The 19,742-nt window shown below is 36.8% G+C and overlaps 1 protein-coding gene and 1 pseudogene across 2 annotated transcripts in view; one reads left to right on the forward strand and one right to left on the reverse strand.

Annotated features, from left to right (window-relative positions):
- Positions 1 to 19,742, reverse strand: part of SMARCC1 (SWI/SNF related BAF chromatin remodeling complex subunit C1) — a 173,024-nt gene that overhangs the window by 29,621 nt on the left and 123,661 nt on the right. The window contains exons 22-25 of one of the 2 annotated variants that reach the window (XM_072653841.1): positions 13,046 to 13,101; positions 11,269 to 11,383; positions 10,164 to 10,312; positions 3,955 to 4,089 (exon numbers count right to left, since the gene is read on the reverse strand). In XM_072653841.1, coding sequence (XP_072509942.1) covers positions 3,955 to 4,089; positions 10,164 to 10,312; positions 11,269 to 11,383; positions 13,046 to 13,101 — 455 coding nt within the window. Of the gene's footprint in view, positions 1 to 3,954; positions 4,090 to 10,163; positions 10,316 to 11,268; positions 11,384 to 13,045; positions 13,102 to 19,742 lie in introns of both variants that reach the window. The other variant, XM_072653833.1, reaches the window with a different exon arrangement.
- On the forward strand, positions 150 to 854 carry LOC140533750 (jupiter microtubule associated homolog 2 pseudogene; annotated as a pseudogene).

Raw genomic sequence — 19,742 nt, forward strand, 5'->3', positions numbered from 1 at the left:
TCATGAATTTGGAGATGAAAAGATATTTCAATGCAACTGGTTTCCTTTAAAATCCTAAGTAGTTATAAATATTATTCTGATGTATGTGTTGAACCTATATAAGATTGAATGCTGTCTCAAGGAGGAAGAGGGAAGGGAGGGGGAGAAAATTTAAGATGTATGGAAATGGGAGAAGCATTGCTGCCATCGCTGCTCCAGCTGCCACAACCACCACCACTACCAACATATTCCAGGGGTGGGAGAAAGAGGGTGGCAAGTCAAGCTCCAGGGTAATGAGACCCCCTGGAGGAGAATCAAGCAATCTCTTTGGAACTCCAGAAGAACAGAATGGCATCTAATATCTTTGGAGCCTCCAAGGAAACTCAGAATACACCCAAAAGGTCAAATCCTCCAGCAAGCAAAGGAAGTGGTATCTTTGAAGAGCCTACTCCTGTGCAAGCTAGATATCATCTGAATTCCCCTGGTGGGAAGACCAGAGACATCTCTGGGGCTCCAGTTACCATTACTGCACCCTTAGCACACCTAAACAAGACCAAGGATCATATTGTCTTATGTGAAGGTGAGGACACAAAATTGCAACCCAAAGCTACAGAGAATACATAATCTTCAAGAGAAGGACATGATGAGAAATGTGACAAAGGAAAGGAGGAGCAAGCCAAGGAAATTGAGTCTAAACTCAAGATTGACAACCATGAGCCCAAGTTGGGCCCCAGGCCTTGCTCCCACAAGAAATACTCAATCCACCAGGTGGCAAATTCAGCATCTCTTTCTACTATGGCAAACTAATACCAGCATCTTTAGACTAAAATCTCTTCTGTTAGGGTGTCAAGGTTTACAGTTTCTAATTAGTACAAGTTGGGATGGAGCGGGGAGGGGAGAGGTTGATGATTTATGTGAAGATTTTCATGTAGCTTGCTGCTCCAACTTGACTTCTAGAAACAGCTAGGACTACAAAAGACCAGGGGACAAAGAGGCTTTCATTTCAGGGAATAGAGAAAACAAATCTTACGGGAACAATAAGGAATTCCCCAGTTTTGCATCTAAGATTTAGTTCCAAATATGAGAGAGTCTTTGATGGAGTGAAAGAAAATAGGGAAAAGAGTAGGATCTTAATGGGTACTAGGAACATCTGTGTTTTGGTACATCTAGAGATGGTCCTGTGTCAGTAGCCATTGGTGGGACCACTAAAGGACTACAAAGCCATGTGAATGATGGTTGCACAGCTCCCCAAGGAATGGTCCCCCTCCCTTATCTAGTAAAGGGATACAACTTGTGTTTTAGAAGGGTAACAGATCATTTGGCTCAAAGAGTCCTTAAATTATAAAGTGATGATATAGGACCTCTGCCTTTTCTGGGGGCACTACTAATATTTAAGAAAACGGGTGTTAAATCTGTTTGTGTCCTTTTAAGCTTGCCTCCATGATGCATTGTTCTGCAGACATCCTGTGAGGCTTTTTGACCTCTTTCCCACAAAAGGCAGGGAAAGACTCACTAAGCTGCAACTTGAAAGGGGGTATTGGACTTGATTTGACCTCCTGCAAGTGTTAGCCAATTTTTGTTTTCCCTTGTTTGTTGACCTGTTCTTAATGGTGGATTTTTGCACCCAGATCTTCCAGGGGCATCTGCCCCTTCTGTCATCTAGAAGTCATTGGCCTGACTTTAGATCAAAAGGCCTGCCTTACATAAGCCAGTAAGGTGGTCCTCTTATTAACCAATTTTTAAAACGAATAATTTCTCCCTGCCACTTGCATAAGCCTTAAATGCCTCTGACGACTGCCTCTGCAGCTCACCAGTGATGTGAACATACTACTTTCACAAACTACACTTATTTTCTAAAGGGGGGAGTGGGGCCTTCCAGTCTTTTGTAAAGGCCTTATTGACCTATTTGATTTCTTTCTGATATTTTGGTTATCCATATTTTTCTAAGACTTTTTTTACTGTGATCAACTGATGGGTGAGAGAGCAAATCTTTAGGTCTTTAAAATAAACATTCTGGACAACAACAAAAAAAAGACTTATGGAAGTGACTGTTGAAAACAAATATTAAAAAACATATTATTCTGGGAAGTAGTCCATAAGATTTCTTCTTAATTTCTTTCAGGGAAATCTCTTTCCGCTTTGGAAGGAAAAGGGAAAATTCCGGGACTGTAGTTCAAACGCCTGCCCTGAGGCATGCTTCTCGAGTTCTTTCACCTGAGTATCAGAAGAAGCCATAGTAAACAGAAGATAAGAGACTGGCAGCAAGCTCCAGGCACTGAAAACAGAGCTCCCATAATACTATACGACTAACATATTCTTATCACTTCTCAGGGCAAGGCAAGAGGCAGGCTCTACAGCTTGAACTGGGGCTACCTCAGGGGTCAGAGTGCTCCCCGTGTAATCAAGAAGGCATCGTCACATCTCTGGTTCACGCTGCTGCTGGGCTCACAGCTCTGAGACCCTTGGATGAGCTTCACTTGCTGCATTCATCAGGATAACAAGTTATGCAGAGTCCAAAATGGTGCCAGCCAGTCCAGGCTGGTCTAGAGGCCTCCTAATTTGGAACTTTCTTCCTAATTTTTGGTCCTGTTCTATTAAAATCATTCCTTTCTGGTCTTTAACTTCCTTATCTAGCTCCCTTTCAAAACCGTAGGAATGCTGAGGACAGTAGGTTCATGCCCCATTCTATCAGTTTTGAGTACAGGGAAGACTGACTAGTTTGGAAGGTTAGACAGAAAAAGGATATGAACAAGGCAGTGGTTTCTGGTTTTGTTTGTTTTTACTAGCAGTCTAACTCAGAATGAGATCAGCATCTTTACTTTTTGAAAACTTCTCGAAGAGAAAACAAAAATGAGTCAATCCTTGAATTAGATATTTGACCTAGTCCTTGGTGGGAATACTTTTGGTGCTAATGAGAGTTCATCTCCACTCCTCATGCTAAAGTAACCCTCCAATATGTAACCAGTATTGAGATAGAATTTAAGCTGGTATGGACCTAGTAAGAGTGACAGGAGGACCCAAAAGTACACAAGGAATTGGGGCTTGGTAAATGGTCCCAGGTAACAAACACAGGTATGAGCTTATAAACTAACAAAAAAAGAAACAATGGCAAACATTCCAAAAAAGAGAAGCATGTGCTTATTATTACTTACATGTTACTATGAGAAAAGAAAAAATTGAACAAATGAGTGCAACACGAATAAGAGAAACAACTTATTAGGAAAAATTTCCTATCAAATTTTCTGATAAAAGTTTGATATCCAAGATATAAAAGGGAACTGACGCAAACATAAGCCATTCCCCAACAGAAGCATGGTTAACACATAAACTAATAGTTATCAAAAGACAAACTGTAAACCATTTAACAACCATATAAATGTATTGCAAATAATAAGAGAAATTCAAATTAAAACAACTCTGAAGTTTTGTCTCAGATCCATTAAATCAGCAAAGATGAAAGGAGACAGAAATAATCAAAGCTGGAGGGACTTTGTGAAGACTACCAGTTGTACTTTTTGCTGGTGATGCTGCGAACTGGTCCAAGCGCTCTGTTATTAAAAGAAAAAAAAAACTGCTACACAGAAAGACACGTTAAGAACTGATAGAGAATAAAAACTAAAGAACCAGGAGAATAACAACTACAATCATGTAAAAGAAAAGAAAACTAAAAGGTGGGTGAACTTTAATTACAGACCATGACCAACACTGTAGCGGACAGAAGACAAAAACACACTTCCCTCTTCACTGAAAGGGTCATGATTCAGTGACTGTCTTGGGTGGTCAGACTTAGGATAAATTATTAAACACTTTTTAATGACAACCACCTATGAGGAAGGATACTAGAAAGTGTGTTTTGCTTGACAAAAAATGCATTAGTAGAACAAAAAGGAAGGAAGGAATAATTTTTAAAAGGGTAAGCGGCACTCTTTTGCTCAAGAACAACACTAAAAATGGCCAGATTCCTGTCTCACTTACAGCCTCCTTCTCCCTGTCCATGATCGTTTCCAGTTCCTCAAAGTGACGGAGTTTAATCTCCAACTTCTTCATTTGTGTCTCTACCAGAAGGGCTACCAGAGACTTGATCTTTCTTTCTTCTACAGCAGCAAGGTGCTAAAAGCAAAAGACCAAACAGGAGAATTAAATACTTGTTTCAAATGTAAATGAAATAAACTAAAAGAGAACGTAAAATTCTCATCAATAATGATGATTTATATTACTACCAGGAGTCAAAGTTAAGGACATCCCCCTTCCTCTTTGTTAAGGAATTTTTGTGTGAGGCATCTGTTACAAGTGTTGTTTTATTTAAAAATATTATCGATATATTTTTAAAATAAGTATTTGTTTAAAAAAAAATACAAAAGAAAAACCGTCCAAGCCAGTAGCATCCTACAAGTGGGTATCATCTCACACGTATTAATTTAATTTTCTTCTTTTCCAATTTTTAATTCTGTGTACATAAATCTTCTAGGATTTCAATGCTTTTAGCCTAACTAATCAAATCTACTTTTCAAATGTACGAAAGAATTAAAACATAACTCTAAAATACTCCCAACACGAACACGACACTGCAACGATTATTCAGTTTCATCTGTAAGCCTTACAGATTCTACAAGCTTACTTGCAAAGAGATTCCCCAAACATAAGAATAAATCAGAGCTAAAGGAAGACTTCAAGCACATTTCATTTGATAGGTGTATTATCTCAAGGGATTATTCCAGGGTCTAATATTCAATAATTTTTTTATTTTAATAGATTATCTTCTCAGGCTAGCCCACACCTGCTTTTGTACCACCTGTGAGTTAATGGTTTTAATATTTTCAAATAAAGCTGTAATGCATTTAATAATGTAAAATCCATTTATCAATTACAGAATGAAATGTTTTATCCCAATAACACTATTTTGAGAGGAGGGAAAGAGGAGGACAAATTGAGTCCCCCTTTTCTCCTGAAATCATACCCTAAAGGTAGATCTTTTTTAACTGTTTTAGGATATATGTGTATTTGGGGTGGTGGTGATGAAAACCAAAGGCAGATAAAAAAGAACTGTCTAGTCTCACCTACAAATGTTTCCAATGTTCCTGTTTAAGGAAGGAAGGACTAGGAACAGGAGTTTATCTGTAAACTGGGAATAGAGAAAAACTAGCTTTACTCTCAGTGACCTCTTCTATCTTCTTGGGTACCTGGAACCTGTCTTATTCTAAGTCTTTCATTTTCTCTATTTCAAGACACCCAGATGCTAGGGAACCTGCAGTTTAAAGTCTCATCATAGATTCTGAGCATTGGGGATCACCTAAATGGGCTACTAAAGGTGAAAGGAATGAGAGGCTATAAAGGGAAAAGAACTATTGTTCCAGATTTGAATCTAGCATCTTTGTCGTTAAATGTGTTAGAAATTTGTAAGTGATGGAAGATTAAAATATACATAATAACAGTAAAAATTTCCTATGCTTTTAAAAGTTTATATAGGAAAACCAACAAGGCATAAAACCTTAGTTTTGCTTGATAAGAAACACTAATTGTAATCACTTATATACTGACTAAGCCTAATTATCATGAAGCACAAAAACAACAGATAAAGAAGCATTCTTCATTCACTTGTATTTTTCTTATGCTGTATTAAGAACTTTTGGGCATGTATCTAAAAGTTAGGAAGCTCTAAAACATACATGCGCTTGATATAACAGGCAAAACGAAAACAATCAGCTTTTTCAGCTTAAAAAAGAAAAAAGCTAAGGTAATCTTATGATAACTCAAGTAAGGCACATAAGTATCTAAGACTACATTTCTATTTTTATTTCACCTTGATCAGACCATATGTAGAATATTCTTAAACTAAAAATAAATAAAATAGATTCAATATGAATGTATATGCATAGCCTCTATCAAACTACATACTGTTTTGGGGTGGGGGTAGGGGAGAGAGTGGGAGAAAATCTGGAACATAAAATCTTAGAGACGTGAATGCTGAAAACTAAAAATAAATACAATTCTTTAGTTCTGGGCCTGGATAACCTGGCGAATGTTTAAAAAAGTAACCAGGATGGAGAAAAGTCATGGAATCAAGGCATTTGAAGGAAATGGGGTTGTTTACTTAGCCAGGAAAAAGAGAAGACTTGAGGAAGGGGAACTTAATAGATGTCTTCAAGTCTCTGAAGTGCTGTCATGTAAGAAAGAAAGCGAACAAATTTATTCTGCTTGGCCCCAAAGGGTTTAACTAGAAGCAGTGGGTAAAAGTTAGGGACAAATCTGGGTATAATGTGAGGGAAAATCTCCTAATAGTAACTACTATTCATACTTATGTTAAATATATGTCTGATGAACTTTGTTATAAATTGTATTTGATTACAGTAAAATTTCCTTATGTCTTAGCATTTAATCCTTACTCAATTTTGTTTTTTAAGTATGTGAGCAGAAGGCCACACTTCAAGACAATAAAATTTTCATACTAAGAATACATGAATGAATTTTAGTGGTAGGTAACTAGAAAGTACACAAGTGTAGAGTGAAAAACAGGTGGTTTTAAGAAAAAAAATACTTACTGAAAATCAATCTAAACATCTTGTTGGTACTACAGAGATGGTTCAAAAGATCCCTAAAGGTAGAACTTTAACAGGTGAGAAACTAGAGCATTTCCCAAAACTGTGACAGCTCAGCAGCTGGACTGAGTATCACACCCACACAACCAAAGCACAAAAGGAAAATAGTTTGCATTATAAACTATGGAATGAGAATATACTTACCTTTCCAAGTGTAGAAAATATACTAGCTTCCTTTCTCTCCCTATCACACACACAGACACACACCCCCTTAATAAAAGGATTTGTTCTGTGAAGTTTGGATTCAGTCAAAGGGCCACACTTGAGGATCCAGAGGGCCACATGTGGCCTTGAGGCTGTAGGTTCCCCATCCCTACCCTAAACTATATTACAGATTAAAAAAAAAAGTATGTGACCACACTACTATAAAAACAAGAATCACATATTTACATGATGGTTTGAGGTCTATTAAGTACTCTGCTCATGACAATCCTGCAAATTAGGTATTATATAATTTACAATTAAAGAAGCAGGCCCAGAAGGGCTATGCTACTTTTATCACTGTAGCTAGTAAACAGAGATGCCAGGATCTAAACTAGGTGTGTTGGACAGATCTAGTGATTTCTACTACATCAAAATTTCCCTCAAGTTTATTATGGAGGTTAGATGGGATAAATACACTGAATAAAAAAACAGCAGCATCAAAAACATGCAAGACTATACAACAAGTTTAGAAAAGAACTAATTTATTTCTTAGATATCCCAAAATAATGAATCTCTAAGTATTTACAAGCTATATGCCTTTGAAACCTAGACATTGTGAAACCAGTGTGTGGCCAGAAAACTGAACCACTACCATCTGAACTGTCTTAGAAAAGTTCTGAAGACCATCTGGCAAGGTACCAGACACTGAAGTTCTCTTTTGAGGTGAAACGCCAAGCATTCCACCTCTATTACAGAGTGCAACACCACTGAGTTAGCCATGTAGCCTAAAATGTCAAAAGCACATTTACTTAAAAGACTATCTTACAGAGAATTCACACAAGGCAAGTGCTTATACGGATGCCAGAAGAAGCAATACAAGGACACTCTCAAGGTTTCTCTTAAGACTTTTAGCATCAATTGGGAGACATGGAAAATGCCAGCACAATGTACTAACATCAAAAAAGGCACTGCGCTCCGTGAGCAAAGGCAGGATCAAAACAGTACAACGGAAAAAAGAGATGTGCAAATCCACAGACATCTCCATCCCCAATGTTCAAATGGACTATTTATGCCTGACCTGTGATAAAGCCTTCCAAGTTCACACTGAACTGACCAGCAGCAGTCAAAAACTTTGTACCTTAAATCCAACATCAAGATATCATTGCTCCTCTTCAGGTATGAAGGATGAACTACTATAAGCTACATATAAATTAAGTTTGGCAATGTGAAACAATGATGCTTTAAAAGGATGATTCTAATAATGTATAAATTAAAAGGTATGGGAATGAGAAGCAGCCTAGAGTAAAACTTGATTTAAAGTCAGAAGACATGGGTTCAAACACCAGCTCTGCTACTTTACAACCTGTGGTAACCTCAAACAACTTATTTCATTTTTTAGGGTTTCAGTTTCTGCCTCTGTAAAATGAAGAAGTTGAAACACATGATCCTTGAGGTCCCATTCAGCTCTAAATCTTATGATTCAATTCCGTTCTTGTAACCCCAGAATCTCGAACAATGCTTTGCATTCCATGGTTATTACCCACTCTTGACTAACTCCTTAAAAACATAATAACACAGTTATTTTCTTAGGAGGAAATTGGTAGGATGGCCATTATGCTGTTTGTGAACCAACCAAACAACATTAAAGATGCAGATCAGCAAAAGTATTTTACTTGGGAGGCTGGGAACTGACCTGCCACCAAAAATCTGAATGACCCGAGGAAAGCCATTTTGTCATCTGGGCCTCAATTGCCTCATCTCTACAATTATGGAGCTTAGGTCACTTATAAGCTCTGATCACCTATTCTTCTAACATTAGCATTGTAACGAATACTTGGACAGTCAACAAAAAGAGATATCAAAGGATTCAAGAAAGAGCAGATAGTAAAGGAATCCACCAACCAGTACCAAGGAATTTTAAACTAAATTATGCTAATAGATGAAAACAGAGTAACAGTTAAATGGCTTTCCACATTGTTATTTAATTAGCATTTGTTATATTTCCAAGCCTAACTGATGCAGAAAAAAAATACTCCGGGCAAGACTGTATTAAGGAATTATACAAATTGAGATATCTCAGGAAAAAAAACCGGACAAATGTTAACTGTAAAGTTTCAAGCCATTTCACTAATCCTAGACAAAACCCAACTGGATATCAACTTTGTTAAAATTAGAATGCTAGGTACAATGACATATTAACAGCATTTTTTATACATGGCAGGGTTGGGAAGGCCATTAGTAAAGTAGAAAAAGAGTACTGGATTACAGTCATGAGGCCAGGCTTTGATTCCTAAATTCTACCATTTACAGCTCTGAGATATCTAAGACTCCACTTCCTCATATCTGGAAAATGGATAATAATATTTTTATTACATACTTCTGTCTTTCTGTAACATACGAGAAAACCTATGTAAAACATTGTCTAGCTATTGCATAAAGTACATATCAATGTCATTTATTATTACTATAATCAGAAATATTCAAACATTCCTGGTTGAAGGATAAAAACTACCCTTGCTAACAGAGTCTCTGCTTGTGGAGACTATGTCTTAAGGTACCCTATATTTATCTAAGCTCTTTCCTAGATGGTTCACAAGTGCCAGAGTTCATGAATACATGTCTCCTTGTTCCGCAGGCCTGATAAAATCTTTGTTAATAGATTAAATATTGGAAGGATTGTTATCCAGCAGCTTCCAGGCTGGGTGAGAAGACTATGAAGGTGCCACATTGACAAACAGAAAGGTCATTCTGGGCACAAAGCTCAAGATTATTATAAACAATCTACAAATAGTTTCTTGAAATGCTGAGAATTTGTAATGGATTAAATGATTTTGGAGAGTAGAAGAAAGCAGATCAAGAAGGGAAATTAATTTTTGGAATGGCTTGAAAGACTAATTTAACACAAGGGAAGGAAAAAATAGGATGCTTCCCTTTTCAAACCTGCAATATACATTATGCAGCTAACACCACATGTTGTAGAAATGAAACCACCCACAGAGAAGCTGGCAATTCTATGTATAAAAAGAGCTATTTTAGGTGCCTTTCATATCCTTTAAGTTAACAAGAGCAGTACAAAACCTATTTTTTAAAAAAGTGCAAGTAACAGATCAAATTGAATATAAATTTTCTGTGGTTAGCAATTAATGTCATAACAATTTCAGATCAAATCTTTAAGGAAATAATTTAACAAACCATCAAGGCTTATCAAGTTAAATTAATGAACTATGTAGGGAACAAACCAAAGAAGACCACAGCCTTCTGGGTCCTTCACTTACACTACTTACTCCATGTATATGGGTTTAGGGATACATGAAATCAACGAACACAGGAAGTGGACTGTGCACAGGGTGTCATGTACTAAATATTTCTGCCAATTACTCATAAGAGAACATGAGAACCTAATTAGAAGGGACCTGGAAAACACCTGTAAAGGGAATTACAGACCTTGGCTTTGGTGGCAGCTGAGGCAAGAGCAGCTGCAGCAGCTGTGGCTACATTCCCTTCAGAAATCTCATGCTCCACTTTCTTCTTTCCGGTATCACTGTCTCTCTCTTTACAGGTGTCATTTTCCTTATTTTCTTCACCATCCTTTTCTTCTGAAATGATCACAGACTCATTCTTAATGCCTTCTAATAAAAGGCCCTATTACTATCCTTTATGATACTATGAACAAATCACAAATATAGCCCTCTATCTGCCTCAACAACAAGGCAATCAGCTTAGTCTCTGACAGGGTCAACTTGTTCAAATGGCACATTCTGTTTTCTTATATTTCCATTTTCCTTTAAACTCTGTGCAATTCCTGCTGATATAAACAAAAATTCAGCATACAGAGGGAATACAATTGCTCTAGGTAAAAGGGGATATATAAGAATCCCAAATTTTAACATATAACTCGAAAAATGCTCTGGTAAATACTAACAGACAAACACATGCCATATAACTTTTAAAAATGGAATTCTGGTCTATACGTTTCTCCAATAGGGATAATGGGTAAACTCTTAACCAAATGTGGAAAAGAGGCAAGTGTCAAATATAAATCATTCTGATTTCGTAAAAGTGAAATGTTTTTGAACAAATAAAATTAACACATATAGAATGAGAAGGGAAGTGATCAACTGTGAATAAAGTTTTGTATTAAATACTTCTGATAAAAGCTTGACAACCAAAATACACAGACAGCTAAGAAAAATATGTATGACCAAAAGCCATTTCCCAAAAGAGTAATGGTCAAAGTATATGAATCACTTTTCAAAAAAAGAATTAAAACTATTAACCATATTAAAGAATGCTCCAAAAAAATGACGATTGCAAATCAAAACGACCCAGAGGTTTTGCCTCATACCAAGAAATTGGCCAAGATATCAGAAGATCAGAACAGTTAATGTTGGAGCTTTTGCAAAATAAAGTGTGGATAACTACTGCTGAATTCAGAAATGGGCCCAATATATCAACAGAAAGAATTTCATTCACTTGGTTGTTTAAACTAATGGTGTCTAAAGATTGTATCATAAGAACAGTTTCCTGATTATATTTGAAGAATAGATACCTGATTTGGTATCGTCATTAACTTCACTATCTTGCTCTTTCTCAATACTTTTATCATTTTCTCCATCCTGTGTTTTATCGTTTTCATCACTTTCATTTTCTCCTTTGTTTTCAACCTAATGAGAAAGTGAGAGAGAGAAAGGTAGGTTACAAAGAGGGAAAAATTTACGATAATCATGTAACCCAAGTACTGCTTATGACATTTCAAACTGGATGCCACAGAGACATCTCAAACTGAACATGCTGTAAGTAGAAGTCATACCTGTTAACTCCAAACTCAACCTTTTCAAAGGTACCAACATCTTCCTGGTCTTTCATGGTCATAATTTTGGCTTTATCCTCAGTGCTTCACTCTCCCACAATACGCAGACCTAACCAGTTTCCATTTCTTGCCAAACTAAAAATCTCACACATCCTACAGATTCTCTCTATTGATAAAACCACAACCTGAATTTAGGCCCTCAACACCCCATCATATCAAGACTATTACACTGGCTTTATAACTGGTTTCCCTGACTTCCCACTCAAATGTATCCTCTCAACTTCTGCCAAAGTGATTTTCCTTCAGCAGTTATATAACCATGTCATACTCCTATTCAATAGGTAGTAATAGCTCCCTATAACTTCTATGATAAGAAATAAACTCTTCTTTGCTTTTAAAAGTCATTTTATAGCCTTGAAGAGTAAGACCTGTTAGTTTGACCTTAAAAGTACATAGCAAATTTTTAAAAGTTACAATAAGCCATGTTTTACTATCTAAATACCCTTTACTGTGAATACCCCCAAGGTGCCAGGTACCACAAAGCAGAATTAAACATCTGACAATATAGTTTCTGCTCTCTTAAGGAGGTGAATCTTATTTCTAAAACTAGAACTTCAAAAAGAGTGGATATGGGGGTGGGGGAGGGAACAATGTTCATTACATTTTTGAAAGAGCAAAATCTATTTAGATTCCAATTTAATAATTCAATCAATGCTCATTAGGTGCCTATAAGCAAAGGCGTTGCATTTCATGCTCTGACTATGGCAAGAAGCAATAATGTTCCATTCTACCCAAATCAAAAAGAAAAAAGCATAAACAAAATAATAGGAATTTGGGGGGTCATCTAGAGGAACATACAAAACTTGTCACAGCCTGATGAGTTTTCTGTCAAGGAATAACCCACTGTGTCACCACAAGGTAAGGTGAATAAGTGGTAAGTAACTTAGCACACCAATTTGTGTATAATTAATTTCCAAGTCATAACAATTACCAGAGAAAACATGTTGTTCCACATTAAACTGGAATCTAAATGTTTTATCGAAAGGGATATTTCTGTATATGCAGGCTGAGGATCCCACTGTTCCAGGAACCCTGCATTTATCAATAAGTTCCAAATGTAACCTGGATCGTGAGGCAGAAAAAACCTGGCATAGAGGTGAGAGGGTCCAAAACCTGTGTTTCTAATCCTGCCTTTGCTACCAACTATATGACCTTGGGCAGGTTAACTACCTTCCTCAGGTCTCAATTTCCTTACCTAGAAAATAAGATTCCTTATAACTCTAATATTCTATAATTGATACCTCAACTAAAAAGGGATACAGACTTACACTATGTTCTGACTAATCTAAACTTCCCTTATATTCCTAAGGACATAAATTGTACATCTTAAGTATAACTCTTTGATCACTTAATTTTAATTCCATTAGGTAGTCAGCTGATAATCTGTCTAAAGTGATCTTCAAAAATACGTTGTATGGTTTTCTGGTATAAGAAAATTCAACTTAATATACTTCACCTTTTCAGTCTGTTGTCCATCTGTCTCTGTTTCCATTTTTTCTTCTTCAGTACCATCTAGAAGGGAAAAGAACATAAATAGCTCAACTAGATTATATTTACAACAAAGTTGTTCTAAAATAAACAGTGATATCAGAACTATAAGAAGGTTAGATTGATAAATACGTCCCACCTTGCTTTTTAGTCATAATCTAAGATATTATACTAACAAATAAGCAATGAAAAATAAGATTTACTGTGGTTTTCAATTCAAAGACTCAAGTAGTCTACAGATTAGAATGAGATGTAATTACTCAGCCATAATAAAAATATTCATGCACTGATATATAAGAACCACATTATTGAAGTATTAAGTTCATAGTAAAACAACAATTTCCTCTGGAAAGTTGACACAAATATTCAAAAATCGAAGAAAACGTATTTTAAACCAAGTTCAGTTTACTAATAATAGTTAATATTTACCCAACACTTTAATGTCTACACATATTATCGCACTTGACCTTCACTAAAACACTGAGTTAGGGCTATTACTATTCCCATTTTAAAAACGAGAAATTGAAGCTCAGAAAAGTTGATTTGCCCAGCATCACACAATAGCTATTAAGTGTTTGAGACAGGATCGGAACTCAAGTCTTTTCAATTTCAAAGCCATTTCCCTACCCACTACAATAAGACGCCACTAAAAGCGTCACATTTGCAATCATCACATATATCCCCAACGTCAGTCTTTCCTCTAAATTTCCCTTTTTATGCTGACAGCACCACTACTCAAAATCAAAACTCTGAAGTTAGCTCTGATTCTTCTTTATCTTTGACCTTCCATATATGAAATTACTTGCAAAATCCTACAGATTCTACCATCAAAACTTTTTTTTTTTTTTTTGGTGTGGAGGGCAGAGGGCATGCAAACATCCTTGCAGAGGCTCACAGAGATACATCTATATTATTCACAATTCAACTACCAGAAAAGCTTCCAAACACATTACCCTACTTCCAGTTTCTTCTTGCTCTAATCTATTCCACATATACCTGCCAAAATAATTTTCTTAAAGCATAATTTAGGACATGTCACCTCCCTATTCAAATATATTCAGTGGCTCCAAACTGCCACTATGAATAAACACAAATTCCTCAGCCTGTCCTGTGAGGCATTCTATACTTTGGCATTCACCTATTTTGGTGACTGAGTACACAAAAACATCAAGCCCTCTTTTGTCACTGTTCAGTCATTCTAACCATGTCCAATTCTTTGTGATCCCATTTTGGGGTTTTCTTGGCAAAGATCCTGGAGTAGTTTGCCATTCCCTTCTCCAGCTCATTTTACAGATGAGGAAACTGAAGCAGACAAGGTTAAGTGACTTGCCCAGGGTCACCCAGCCAGTAAGTATCTGAGGTCACATTTGAACTCAGGCCGAGGAGTCTTCCTGACTCCAGGCCGAGGAGTCTTTCTGACTCCAGGCCTGGTGCCCTATCCACTGCGCTGCCCAGTCAAGCAGTCTACCTTCCATCTAAACTGGATAGCTCATTATTTCCCATGATGGGATTCTCTCTCTCTCTCAGTCCCTCCTCCTACACTGATGTGCTTCTCCACGCAGTATTCTTCTTTACCTTAGGAAAGGTACTTTGTTTGAATCTCTAATTTGCTCCATTCATCTTCTATCCTGTATTCAATTTCTGAGTGTAACTGCTGAATCCTTCACCATTAAAATCTAAACTCTGAGAGAAAGTAAAGTGTTTTGTATGCTCAGTCACCAAAAAAAAGGGCTTTGCATACAGTAGATGCCTAATAAATGCTCACTGAATTATCCTGCCTGAGACAGCAGAAATACGAATGAATATTAGCAAAAAATGACACAATGGGGTTTTTCATTTAAGACGTTTTCCCCTCCAATTTTCAGTGATGACGGAATTCTACCTTCCAATAATCTCAAGACAAAACACTAACTCAGAGTCCTTGGTAGGACAGTATATTTCTGATGCCAACCCTTTAATTAAGTACAATTCCAAGACAAACTGATATAAATATCTCTATTATTATGACAATGGTGCACATAAAGACAGTCTCTTTGGAATGGGAAAATCCTAGAGACTGAATACATGTTTCTAAGATTCTATTTAAATCTTCAGTTTCCTGTGATATTGTGCATAAGCAACTTTGTCTGAGCACCGACAGCAGGGTCTATTGTGTGAAGCAGTTAAAAACCCAAACCTTCAGTTAAGACAGTCATCACCATGGTAGAAGAGAAACAAGCTTACTTTGGTTTTAGATGCTGATGGGAAGTTCAACTCTTCTCAAGGACACAAACACCAACTTACTGGCCTCGCCAGATGAAAAAATCGTGCTTCTAAATGTACAATGTGACCCTGCCCCCAGGCCCAACAGTCTAACTTCCTTATAGGTCCCACTGACCTTACACAGCCACTCATCTCCTCTGCCCTGCCATTCAATACCCTAACTTCCTCATATATGCCTTACCGCTCACAAGAACAGGTGTGTCCACGAACTCCTATTTCTCATAGAAACAGCAGGAGTGTCCATGTATAACATCCCAGCCACTGCTTCTAGCTAGCCACTGTCCCTAGACCCGTTCCTCCTATTTCCCCCAGAAAAAGCAGGTGTGCCCATGTATTCAATGACAACCACATTTATCTAGTCTCAGATAGGACCACAATACTCAGTCAATCAGAAAGCAGTACCATTAGGATGCCCAAGCAGGACGTGGATCTCAAAACAACAGAACGGACTTTCCCTAAGTAAGCACCTGCACAGTAATAGTAAAGAACTAATCTAGAGTGAACTTATAACCTACAGAGGCTTATTATAACATCATTATCACACACACATACCCCTCCAAATGGGTTTTTCTATATGTATTGTGGGTATGTGCAGTTTCACTGCTCCTGGGACCATTCCCCTATTACCTAATTCCTTAACAAACCCCTCCTGACTTTTTAATATTCATAATTTCTGTTATATAATTACATGTCTACCCTATAAAAATCCATCTTGCTTTCTCTGAAGTTGCTGGTTCCTCTTGTAACTTAGTCCATTTCATGAGAGGAGTCAATCTCAATAAATCACTATTCTTGGATTAGAGGTGGTCTCACTGAATTATTTGAGACGGTTCCACTACAACAGTCCTTGGGTGGGATAATGAAAGATGAACAAAACACAATTCATAAACATCAATCTGAATAAAATCAAAGATTAGAACTGGAAGGTACCTTAAATGTAACCTAGTCTAACTTTTACAATTCTACAGATTAAGAAACTAAACCTGGAGAAATTAGGTAACTTCTTCAAGGTCATACAGGTAGTAAATGACTAAGCCAAGATTGGGATCTATAGAATACACACTAAGAAACTCCTTTCATTGTTGAAGATGGATCACTTATCTAAACTGACCACAATTTAGAGTTTTAGAGAACTTGTTGCGTTGTTGTTGTGTTCATCCTTTGTTTTCGAACAGGACCATGACATCAGAAAAATGATGACATGACTTGCACTTGACTTTGTTTTGAGGGAGAGAGGGCTGTGCAAGGTCACCAGCCTCACTTTTTCCTTCGTGAACCACCAGGATCCAGTGACCAGATATTCATCAGCATGACTGGAGATGGCCCAGGATGCAATGGGAGATTTTGGCCTTTTAGGCTAAGGCCTTTTCAGGTACTCACTTAAAGCCCATTCAGTGAATAAGCCTCTTTAAAAAGTAGTCAGGGGATGGCCCCTTCAGAAAAGAAAAAAATAAAATTAATAAACAAACAAACAAATAAACAAATGAATGAATGGATGGATCAAGCTGAGGGGGGCAGGAGCTATGTGATTGACAGTTAATATAGAGCAGTTGGTCTTGGTAAGAAGGTCTCTTAAGAGTCTGAAGTGAAAAGAGTGTATTATGACATGATGTCTGAGTATTACGAAACGAGAAAGGTGATATCTTGGTGAAATATGTGATGAGATGCTAACCAGAGAAGGTGAGAAAATAGGAGGGGAGGAACTTGAATGTACGGTTAAGAATAGCTGTTGCTGTCAGTAGGACAGGGAATTGATTAGTAAAGAGTAGAAATATTATCTTGCTGAAATGAGGCACTGAAAGGTTAAAAGACTTTTCTACAATCACAGATCCATTATGTGTTAGAGGCAGATGTTTATTTCAGGGCTTCCTAGCTATAAGGCTGGTCCTCTAAGTATCACAGAGCACTGCACTGCAAAAACGGCACTTATGATATGGAGTCCTTGCAAGCCTAATGTTCTAGAAATGCCAATTTATTGGTTTGGATCCCAACAAAAAAAAATTATTATTTATTTTATTTATTTTCGTTTCAATTTATTACTTATTTATTTTTGGTGCTCCCTCCCCATCAATGTGAACTTCTTCTTTTTAACTAGTCTGCTGCAGGAATATCCCCAATCGAATGACTTGATAACTTCATACTATTCCTCGATAGGATATGGACTCCCAGTGTAGCACCCTATGAGTATCTGCCCTCTCCATGTTTCCTATTGTTCTTGAGCTTCTGCCCTTATCAAAACTTAATTGTCTCAAATCTGTGCTACCTGATCAGCTTCTGCTAGTTCCTCTAATAAGTTGTTCACCCTAACATATCGTGATAAATACTATCATGAAACATATACAATTTAACTGGGATCTGAAGAGAAGGATTCCATTTTTAAAAAGATACTTTAACAATGGGAATTTCAAGCAACCTAGTAAACAACAGCTTCAGTCAATTCGATTACATTTATTAAGCTTGTTTTTATACTGCATAACAGGCCCACAATCACCTATTCAGCAGCCTTCTTAGCCTAAGGACAGGTCTGGTTATACCTTTACTTTAGGATCCCAGAGAGTAACATAAAAGGAAAGGGAAATATTTGAAGCTAGGATAGACTTCTAATGATTGAGTCTTTTAATTATAAATACTTCCTCTCCTATAAAATCTCAACTGTGAAGCTAGAATGAATGCTATGGATACAGCTGAGAATTATTTAATGTAAAAACTGAGATTCATATGTCCTGCTTTTATTTTTTTGAAGTGGGGAGAACCATGTATAAATTCCATTAACCTCCTGAGTTCGTAAGTAACATAATTCTAACAGTTACAAATCAATCCCATCTTATTCTTTCAGCTTATAACTGAGCCACCACCAAATCATCCCACTGTTTTCTTCTTTTTAGGATACCTCAAACTGTGACTCTTTCTTTTTTTCTCTATATCCAGAATTCCTAATTAAGTACTAGACACATTTTTACTTTTGAGGGTGGGAAACTCACTTCTATCTCTTCTTCCTCTTCATCTCTATTCATTGAATAGCCATGTCAGTGTTCCCCGATTCTTATCCAGAATTCTATCCAACTTAATTTTTCTAAAATGCTATTTTTTTTTTATCAAGTCCCATTCCTGACTCAATAGTTTCCCTCTGTACAGAGGGAAAAATTCAAGCCTTGTAGACTTGAAAGCCTGCCCAAACTATTTTCACAGTTTTATTTCCCCATGATGTTCCCACATAAGCTGTCTCCTCTAGCCCAATTGGTCTATTTGTGGCTACCCGAACATGCTTCATGCTTTCCTACCTTCATTCAGGGGTTTACTTCTATCACCACTAACTATATCAAATGACTTCATTTCTCCAGCTTTTACTTTTCTTATTATCTAAATTAAGGTGCCTAGACTAAATGGTCTCTAATGTCCTTTCCGAATCTAAAATTTTGTGATTCTAATGATCTTTTCAGGAATACATAGTTCATTCATCAAAAAGATTATATTTCTTAATCATGTCTTAAAATGTCTTTGTATCTACCATAACATTTCACATGGTGCCTTGCACAGAATAATCTGACTGATTAGCTAAAGGTATTTCCACCTAAGTTTTATCCCAGAAATGGCAATATTAAAAGAAGAGCATTTTTAAGTGTAATTCTGTTCCTAAAAATATGAATCTTACCATAAGATAAATTTGGCAATCATTATAGCAAATGACTAAATCCTTCCATTACCCAAAAGTCCTTGAAACGGAACTCAATTTGTGGGTAGCTCAGTCCTAGCTGCCAAAAGCTAGAAAATTGGGTGTATATTTCAATACCTGAGGACCTGAATGTCCTTTCTGTGCATCAGCAGCAAAGCAGGAGATTCTCACTCTATCTGATAAAGAGTCTAATAATTATTAAAAACAAAAAAACAAAAAAACTTGACTTCCTTTACAAGTTTAACTGCCAAAATCTTCATTCACATTGCTATCTGACTTAGAACAGTTTGGCTCTGAACGGTGTTTTGAAAATTCTCATGGTGAGAAGCCCTCAGCTATTTATAAACTGTGAATTGTATTTGATGATATGGAATGTAATTAACACAGTCATTTCTGGGCCTCCCGTTCCTGAAAAGTGACATGTTCAACAATATTATTATCAGGGTTGTCTTCTCAAGAACATGAGATTACACACCAGTTTCTTTTTTTCTCTAGAAATATTTTAAAAACCAAAAGGAGCATAAATAAATGGTTATTAAGTGGAATGACACAGCCCTACTTTTTATGGAAAGGTGGCTATCAGGCTCAGTATACAATGATTTTAGACACCGTAATTCAAATAATTACTGTATATTTCCCTTAACCATTTATTCAACATACCAAACTATTTCTTCTGCTTGGAATCCAATCCCTGTTAAAGCCCAACATGACTGACCTATGCTATTTTTCT

This window comes from Notamacropus eugenii, chromosome 1 (genome assembly GCF_028372415.1).
Source record: "Notamacropus eugenii isolate mMacEug1 chromosome 1, mMacEug1.pri_v2, whole genome shotgun sequence".
NCBI lineage: Eukaryota > Metazoa > Chordata > Mammalia > Diprotodontia > Macropodidae > Notamacropus > Notamacropus eugenii.